We start from the raw sequence: 9,979 nt of genomic DNA on the forward strand, positions 1-9,979 counted from the left end.
CTTCATATTATAGGGGTTATTGTTATTCATTCAGTGAGGGGGAAATTAGTTTTGAGCCACCTCTCCATTGATGGTTGAAAACAGGACAATTATTGGGTTCAATGGGGGTTCCAGCTGCTAAAACCCCAATCTGACTATTACATACAATACGTGTATTTTGGACAAACCATTGAATACTATGATAATAAGACTATCTAGAATGCTGGACGCAGTTTGTCGAACGTTAATTTTTGACGGCTTCTTCTTGAATAGCGGTGGCACAAGGAATACAGGACCTTTCGAGAGACGACCATGTTCATCTTGATTGGACTGGAATTGTTTCAGAACAAGAGGTAGGAGATTGTGTTTTTCAGTGCTTGTATTTGTAGGTTTACATGTTCCGTTTTTATATTGTGGTTTCCCAGTTGAAGTTGCTTATGTTCATTGTTTTTAGTGATCAGTTGGATCTCCGTTCTCCACAGTTCAATAAATAGAAAACCAAAAAATTTACATTTGCTCTGGGACGGGTGAAATGACACATTGATATCTTTCCATCTGCTCTATTCACCTTCTTATAACGGACTCTTCTGTAGTATTACTCACTAAGGCTATGTTCACACGGGGTATTTTGCCGAGTTTTTTGACGCGGAAACCGCGTCGCAAAACTCGGCAGAAACGGCCCGAGAACGCCTCCCATTGATTTCAATGGGAGGCGTCGGCGTCTTTTTCCCGCGAGCAGTAAAACTGCCTCGCGGGAAAAAGAAGCGACATGCCCTATCTTCGGGCGCTTCCGCCTCCGACCTCCCATTGACTTCAATGGGAGGCAGGAGAAAGCGTATTTCTCGCTGTTTTATGCCCGCGGCGCACAATGGCCGCGGGCGAAAAACGGCGCGATAATTGCCGCGAAAATCGGCGTGCAGGGAGAGGAATATCTGCCTCAAAGTTCCAAACGGAATTTTGAGGCAGATATTCCTCCCCCAAAATACTCCGTGTGAACATAGCCTAAGACTGGATTCACACATTCAATTTTTAGTGCATTTTGTTTTATTATTTTTTTGATACAGAAGAAAAAGTAGAAGTCTTTCCTACATACCTCTTCCTTTTGTATCCACTCTTGGCTTTAGCTCTAACTGAATCTGAGCCCAATGGGAAAGATAGTTTTACACTTACTGCTTCCTTCTACATACGTGGTCGTTTTTAAGTTGTGTCATCTGGTAGCCTTTGGGTGTAAAGCAAAATGGTTTCATCCACTGACCGCAAACCAATCTTTTTAAGATTGGTGAGGATTTTAAACTAAGTATATCAGGATGTAAAAAGCTTTTCATTATAATATAGTTGAAGGGTTATTCTAGGATTATTATTATATATTTTTTTTCAGCTATGTTTGTTTTTTATCAATAACGTTAGAGATTTTTGAATTTGGACACCTCAGATGGGTCATCTTCTTTGTGACTATGATGTCACATATATTAGTCACATGGCTTTCTTATAGTAATGGTACTGCCCGTATGTCCGCCCATCATCCCTCATGTGGGGAATGCTATCTTCTGGCGCTTGTGCCACAGTAGCTCCAGTGCATGCGCAATAACACTCGTGTATGGCTAAGAGGTGTAGTGGGCGGTTATAGAAAGAAAGGATCTGTACTGGGTGGATTTTGAGGGTATAAGAAGGTGGCGTAGTGGGCCGGGTGGAGATGGTAGGAATGAAACGCTGCAATGTGAAGTGGGAATTGAATCTGCACCTGTTACACACCTATAACCTGGAAGTGCTGAACGCAAGCGGCACGCATCGGGGATAACAGGACCAGAAAAGATAATGAAATAAAGTTGGAATAACCTTTATTTAAAGGGAATGTGTTGTCAGCAAAACATGTTTTTTTTTTTTTTTAGTTAAACAGTTAGTGTGTGGGTGATTAAACATTGTTCTAATTTTTTTTTTTTTTTTTTCACGAGTCAGGAAATATTATAAATTGGATTCAATTTATAATATTTCCCAGCACTGGTCACTAGATGGAGCCATTCCCAAAATTGCAGCATTGCATGTGGTAAAGCAACCACATTGCTTTATGCTGCAAAATTGGGTAAAAATCCCTCGCTCTAGTGAGCTCTCAGAATCCCCCCCTCCTTTATCCTGGCTAGTGCCGGGAGAAACGAGGGGTTTGAACGGTCTAACCTCCTACACTGTGTGTCGCCATTTTTTGAGCTAACACACAGTGTAGAAGGTTTACATACACTAGTAAACACACACTGAAACACGAACATACATAGAAATAACTTACCTGCTCCAGTCGCCGCCGCTCCCTCCGGTCCATCCGCTCCGTCTGCTGCCGCTGCTCCATGTGCACATGTCCGGAAGCCGCGACCGGAAGTAGTAATCTTACTTTCCGGCCGCGACTTCCGGTCCACAGGAAAATGGCGCCGGACGTCGCACAGTTCAAATTGAACTGTGTGGGAGCGGCGCATGCGCCGTTCCCACACAGCGGCGTACACGATAGTGGATGGAACGGGCCCCGTTCGCAGTCCCTATGGGACTGGAGCTGCCGTATTCCATGTCTGTATGTGTCGTTAATCGACACATACAGAAATGGAAAAAAAAATGGCAGCCCCCATAGGGAAGAAAAAGTGTAAAAATAAAAAAAAGTAACACACAAACACACAAATTAATCCAAACGTTTTTAATAAAGCACTAACATCTTTAACATATTAAAAAAAAATTTTTGGTGACACTGTTCCTTTAAGACAACTTTTTAGAGATATCATCGGAAAGGAGAGATGTTGGAAATTGAAGATTTTGAGTTTGTTAGAAAAACGGAATATTTAGCTGAAGGAGCTTTTGTGTCTTGTATGTTTTAGTTATGTTGAAGCTTTGCTGTACCTCATTTATGGCTACCAGTACAACAAGGAACTACTTTCAAGAGGCCTGTACAGAGGACATGACGAGGAGCTGATATCACATTATCGGAGGGAGTGTTTTCTAGTAAGTAAATGACCTTCTATTGGAGAAGGTTGTTGAGTTCTAGTCCATGAAATCTCTCCGAATAATAATGTGTCCAATCCATGTATAGACGATCTCCATTGCGTTATCTCTTACTGGAGGTTTTGCATGCCAGTTACGTTATTGTCTGAAAAAACCCAGAATAAATGCGTCACTATATTCATGATGCAAATAATAATCTTGATAAGATCTGCAAATTTCTACCAATAAAGCTCATTGACCTGAGCGTGCGGTATACATTGGCAAAATTTAGTTGCGACCCCTTTAAATCTTAGTACTATGTGCCCTAGACTATTTGAAATGTCTCGTCTCTAGGTACAGCTCTTGGTGTATGAACTACTATACTGCTATGATCTGTATAATGCACCATATTAATGCGCAAACACTTGTGTATACACCCATCTTTCTTGTGTCTTGAAGAAACTAAATGAGAAAGCTGCAATCATGTTTGAGTCTGGAGACACTGAAGAAGTCTGCAACGGCCTGACGCTAATGAATGAACTCATTGTGCCATGTTTGCCCATGTTGTTGGCTGATGAAATGGAAGAAAAGGACATTAGTGCTGTAGAAGACATGCGGAATCGCTGGTGTTCCTACCTGGGACAAGAAATGGAACGTGAGTCCTATTCAGCTTAGATTAACTAGTACATTAATATAAAGTATTATATTTCACCTAGAAATTGACGCATCCTGCCAACTACTTTTTAGATTGATGTCTGGCTGATGATCAGCTGATCGCTGTGGGTGTGGCTTCAGAAACACACAGCAATCAATGGTTATCAGTGGGGGAAGCTGCTGAAAAATACACATTTCGCCTGCAGCGGCCACTACAGTGGAAATGTATGTAGTATTATATGCCAGCCAGTAAAAAGAACAGTCCTCTTCACTGAGTCCATCTGGTTTAACCGATGATCTTATTTTGATCTAGGGATACCCGACTTTGGACTACGTGGCCAGCCTGTAGACTTCCTCGCGTGGATGTTTATGTATAACCAATTTAAAAAGAAAAGATTAAAGAACCTCATTTTTTACATATAGCACATATGTGAATAGCAACTTTAGGTGTTTTGGATTAAAAGACCACCTAACTGGCCAAAAAAAAAATCTTTATAAGTGAGATTCGGTGTAATATATAACCCATAAATAATGTTATTTCTATGGTGGGACCGGGAGAAGCGGCCAACAGACTCATCTGGCACGGATATTCTCAGGGGAAACAAATGGATTGGACGGGTTGAAATCCGACCTTGTGCAATTCCTGCTTCCTCTTATTTCAGATGTCATGGGATGTTTTGCCAGGCACCGTGGACTCGACTTTTGGGTGTTGTCATGGCCAGCTTTAGAATGAATAGGTTTGTTTCATGTGTTCATTGAGCTCATTCTCTGTGTTTTCATCTCTCCAGCCTGTCTGCAAGAAAAGCTGACTGACTTCCTGCCAAAACTGCTTGATTGTTCGACAGAAATCAAAGGTTTCAACGACCCGCCAAATCTTCCTACCTTCTCCACGCACGAGCTGTGCGAGCGGTTTGCTCGAATTATGTTGTCACTTAGTCGTACGCCGGCTGATGGGAGATGAACAATGCACCTTCTTACGCACATTGTATAGACTTTTTTTTCTTTTTTTAAACTCATGCCTTCTCGTGACAAGGTTTGCTTTGTTGCTGCTATAGTTTTTAACTTTTTATTATGTTACAAACTGCTAAAGACAATATGACTGTATAGACTTTTAGCCAGACTGCAACCACACCTGAGTTACGCATGGCCTTCAGCATCCATTTTAAACAGAGCAGACGCAACCAAACTATCCCAAAATATTTATGGCAAGACCGCTTCATTGGCCACATTTCTGTGACAGTGTTACATTGCTTTTATCTACAAAAAAAAACATTTTATCAACCGCTTTTTCTTTTCCTTCTTTTCGTCCTTACATCTGGATTTATTATAAGTGACCGCAGCCATCTTAATTATCTGGTGCCATGGCACCTGGTAGCTTGTAAATGAAATTAAAGAATAAAGTTTTATTTATGGCTACTCCGTTTGCAAAAAAAAAAAATGTTGGCAATTTGTGTGTGAATATTTTTGATGAGTAGAGTAGTACTTGGTGGACGGGTTTGTGGGGTTAAACTCTTGTGTTTTTGATTCATTGAATGATTTTCTTTTTTTTACTTTAGAAAATCAACACATTATTTCTCACATAAATTTGCTCTTTATAACAGGAAAATTAAAAAAGGTTTTAGGACTAAGCTTAATGACTGACACATATCTCGGCACGTGGCGTAGGTGTGACTGTAACGGGTTAATCTATGTCCAGTCGATCAATCTTGCACTCGCCTTATTCTCAGGTTGCAATTTGTGCAAACATCCCCCAACTCGCTGCCACCCCCTACTGAGTTTTGGGCCCATATGTATCCTCTGCTTTTGGTTACACACACCGGAGCAGAGGCAGCAAGAGGAGAGAAGGAGCCCGCCCTGCAAGAAACCTCCTCCCTTGCAGGCAAGTGCCTAAAAGGTGTGTGTGTGTGTGTGTGTGTGTGTGTGTGTGTGTGTGTGTGTGTGTGTGTGTGTGTGTCTTTCTCAATTAGTTAGAATATCATCAAAAAGTTAATTTATTTCAGTAACTCAATTCAAAAAGTGAAACTCCTATATTCTACAGATTCATTACACACAGAGTGATCTATTTCCAGCATTTTTTTTTTTCTTTTAATGTTGATGATTATGGGAACCGTTAATGAAAACCCAAAATTGAGTGTCTCAGAAAATTAGAATATTATATAAGCCCAATTTCAAAAATAATTTTTAATACCGAAATGTTGGCCTACTGAAAAGTATGTCCTGTATCTGCCCTCAATACTTGGTCGGGGCTCCTTTTACATGAATTAATGCGGCGTGGCATGGAGGCGATCAGCCTGTGACACTGCTGAGGTGTTATCAATGCGGCGTGGTATGGAGGCGATCAGCCTGTGGCACTGCTGAGGTGTTATCAATGCGGCATGGCATGGAGGCGATCAGCCTGTGGCACTGCTGAGGTGTTATCAATGCGGCATGGAGGCGATCAGCCTGTGGCACTGCTGAGGTGTTATCAATGCGGCGTGGTATGGAGGCGATCAGCCTGTGGCACTGCTGAGGTGTTATCAATGCGGCGTGGCATGGAGGCGATCAGCCTGTGGCACTGCTGAGGTGTTATGGAAGCCCAGGTTGTTTTGATAGCGGCCTTCAGCTCGTCTGCATTGTTGGGTCTGGTGTCCCTGATCTTCCTCTTCACAATACCCTATAGATTCTATATGGGGTTTAGGTCATGCGAGTTTGCTGGCCAATCAAGCACAGTAATACTGTGGTTATTAACCCCTTCCCGCTTTGGCCACTTATGACCTTCCTGACAGAGCCTCATTTTTCAAATCTGATATATTTCAATTTATGTGGTAATAACTCCGGAATGCTTTCACCTATCCAAGCGATTCTGAGATTGATTTCTCGTGACACATTGGACTTTGTTACTGGCAAAGTTTTCTCGATACATTCAGTGTTTAATTGTGAAAAACACCCAAATTTTTTGAAAAATTTCAAAAAAGTTAGCATTTTTCGAAATTTAAATGTAAATGCCTGTCTTACAAGCAGATACACCACACAAAATTGTTGCTAATTAACATCCCCCATATGTCTACTTTAGATTGGCATCATTTCTTGAACATCCTTTTATTTTTCTAGGACCTCACAAGGCTTAGAACTTTAGCTGCAATTTTTCACATTTTCAAGAAAATTTCAAAAGGCTATTTTCACAGGGGGGCCAGTTCAGTTGTGAAGCGGCTTTGAGGGCCTTATATATTAGAAACCCCGAATAAGTCATTCCATTTTAAAAACTGCATTTAGAAACTTTCTTAACCCTTTAGACGTTTCACAGGAATTAAAGCAAAGTAGAGGTGAAATTTACAAATTTCTTTTTTTTTTTTTTTTTTTTATTTATTTATTTTTTTGCAGAAATGCATTTTAAATCTTTTTTTTTTTTTTTTTTTTTTGTAATACAGAAGGTTTTACCAGAGAAATGCAATTCAATATTTATTGCCCAGAGTCTGCAGTTTTTAGAAATATCCCACATGTGGCCCTAGTGCGGTAATAGACTGAAACACCGTCCTCCGAAGCAAAGGAGTACCTAGTGAGTCTTGGGGCCTCCATTTTATTAGAAAATATTTTAGGCACCATGTCAGGTTTGAAGAGCTCTTGCGGTGCCAAAACAGTGGAAATCTCCCAAAAGTGACCCCATCTGGGAAGCTACACACCTCAAGGAAATTATCTATGGGTATAGTGAGCATTTTGACCCCACAGGTTTATTGCAGAAATTATTGGAAGTAGGCCGTGAAAATTAAAATCGAGATTCTTTCAAAGAAAATGTAGGTTTACATTTGTAAAGCAATTTCTCCCGATTTAAAACAACACCCCACATGTGGTCCTAAATGGCTGTTTGGAAACACGGCAGGGCTTAGAAGGGAAATAGCGCCATTTGGCTTTTTGGAGCTCAAATGTAGCAGGAATGGTTTGCGGAGGCCATGTCACATTTGCAAAACCTCCGAAGGGACAAAACAGTGGAAACCTCCCACAAACGACCCCATTTTGGAAACTACACCCCTTTAGGAACCTATCTACGGTTGTATTGAGCATTTTAACATCACCAGATATTTCATAGATTTTATTAGGATTGGTCAGTGAAAATAAAAAATCATTTTTATGTAGCTTTAGCTCAAAATGTTTCATTTCCTCAATAAATAAAAGAAAAGAAGAATCACAACGTTTGTAAAGCAATTTCTTCTGAGTACGGCGATACCCAATATGTGGTCATAAACTGCTGTTAGGGCACACGGTAGGGCTCAGAAGGGTAGGAGCGCCTTTGGCTTTTGGAGTGCAGATTTTGCTGGATTGGTTTCTGGGCACTGTCGCATTTGCAAAGCCCCTGTGGGGCCAAAACAGTGGAAACCCCCCACAAGTGACCCTATTTTGGAAACTAGACCCCTCATGGTATTCACCTAGGGGTGTAGCGAGCATTTTAACCCTGCAGGTGTTTTGCAGAAATTAGTGTGCACTCGATGTTGCTGAGTGAAAATTTTATTTTTTCAATAGATATGCCAATATGTGGTGCCCAGCTTGTGCGACCATAACGGGATAGCTCTCTAATTATTATGCTGTGTTTCCCAGTTTTAGAAACACCCTACATGTGACCCTAATCTTTTGCCTGGACTATCGACAGGGCTCAGGAGTGAGAGAGTACCATACGAAATTGAAGCCTAATTTGGCAACTTACCCAGTATCGGTTCACAATTGCAGAGGCTGTGATGTGAAATAATAAAAGAAACCGCTGAGAAGTGACCCCATTTTGGAAACTACATACATACAGCGGACACCCACTGCTAATGATGCCGGCTCAGTTTCTGAGCCGGCGCCATCTGGCTGATGGTACCGGAAGCCTTTTAGGCCCGACCGCCGAGCGGGGCATAGGAGGCTTCCATTGCTGGCAGACGGGGAGGTAAGTATTCGGGTATGTTCACACGGCAGCGTCCAATACGCCTGAAATTACGGAGGAGTTTTCAGGCGAAAACGGCTCCTGAATTTCAGACGTAATTGCTCGTACTCGCGTTTTTTGCGGCGTCAATTACAGACATAATTGGAGCTGTTTTTCAAAGGCGTCAATGAAAAACTGCTCCAATTACGTCTCAAGAAGTGACATGCACTTCTTCGACACGGTTGTCATTTTACGCCCCATCTTTAGACAGCGCCGTGTAAAAAAAAACCTGCGTGCAGAGAACATCGTAAACCCATTGATTTCAATCGGCAGATGTTTGGAGCCGTATTTTTGGACGTAATTAGAGGCGTAAAACGCCCAAATTACATCCGTAAATCGGGGGTGTGAACATAGCCTAAGGCCTCCGATCACCTTTGCAGCCACCGGCAACCCAGCGCTCACGTTGCTGGGGTGTCGGTGGCTAAAAACTCCTCACATACTGCGATCTCTATTGAACGTGGCATGTGAGGGGTTAATCGGCCGGATCGGAGGCTAGCTCCGGTCCTGCTCGATACCCCAGGGTGCCAGCTGTAACATAAAGCTGGCACCCGGCGGAGATGGTGCGGGCTCCGCTCCTGAGCCCGCACTATCACCGCGACGTAATGGTACTGCGCTTTGCGGAAACTCCTTCCCGATTGCGTCGTATACATACGGTGGATGTCGGGAAGGGGTTAAACCAGGTATTGGTACTTATGGCAGTGTGGGCAGGTGCCAAGTCCAGATGGAAAATTAAATGGGTATCTCCATAAAGCTTGTCAGCAGAGGGAAGCATGAAGTTCTCTAAAATTTCCTGCGAGACGTTGCGCTGACTCTGGTCTTGATATAACACAGTGGACCAACACCAGCAGATGACATGATTCCCCAAACCATCACTGACTGTGGAAACTTCACACTGGACCGCAAGCTCCCCACTATTCCTCCAGACTCTGGGACCTTTATTTCCAAATGAAATGCTAAATTTACTTTCATCTGAAAACAGGACTTTGGTCCACTGTGACAAGCTTTATGGAGATGCTGATTTAATTTGCCAGCAGAACTTGGCACCTGCCCACACTTCCAGAAGTACCAATACCAGGTTTAATAACCACAGTATCACTGCGCTTGTTGGCCAGCAAACGCGCCTGACCTTAACCCCATAGAGAATCTATAGAGTAATGTCAAGAGGAAGATGAGACACCAGACCCAACAATGCAGACGAGCTGAAGGCCGCTATCAAATCAACCTGGGCTTCCATAACACCTCCGCAGTGCCACAGGCTGATCGTCTCCATGCCACGCCGCATTGATAACACCTCAGCAGTGCCACTGGCTAGTCTCCTCCATGCCATGCCGCCGCATTGATGCAGTAATTCATGCAACAGGAGCCCCGACCAAGTATTGAGGGCATATACTGTACATATTTTCCAGTAGGCCAACATTTTGGTATTAAAAATAATTTTTGAAATTGGGCTTATATAAT

At 42.5% G+C, this 9,979-nt stretch overlaps 1 protein-coding gene across 3 annotated transcripts in view; it reads left to right on the forward strand.

Annotated features, from left to right (window-relative positions):
• The window catches only part of USP25 (ubiquitin specific peptidase 25), a 111,962-nt gene extending 106,958 nt beyond the window's left edge, over positions 1–5,004 (forward strand). For all 3 annotated transcript variants that reach the window (XM_075854500.1, XM_075854501.1, XM_075854502.1), the window contains 4 exons: positions 253–332; positions 2,832–2,955; positions 3,394–3,589; positions 4,377–5,004. In XM_075854500.1, coding sequence (XP_075710615.1) covers positions 253–332; positions 2,832–2,955; positions 3,394–3,589; positions 4,377–4,549 — 573 coding nt within the window. In that variant the 3' untranslated portion in view covers positions 4,550–5,004. The remainder of the gene's footprint in view (positions 1–252; positions 333–2,831; positions 2,956–3,393; positions 3,590–4,376) is intronic.
• The last annotated feature ends 4,975 nt before the right edge of the window (positions 5,005–9,979 follow it).

Source organism: Rhinoderma darwinii, chromosome 2 (assembly GCF_050947455.1).
Source record: "Rhinoderma darwinii isolate aRhiDar2 chromosome 2, aRhiDar2.hap1, whole genome shotgun sequence".
Taxonomy (NCBI): domain Eukaryota; kingdom Metazoa; phylum Chordata; class Amphibia; order Anura; family Rhinodermatidae; genus Rhinoderma; species Rhinoderma darwinii.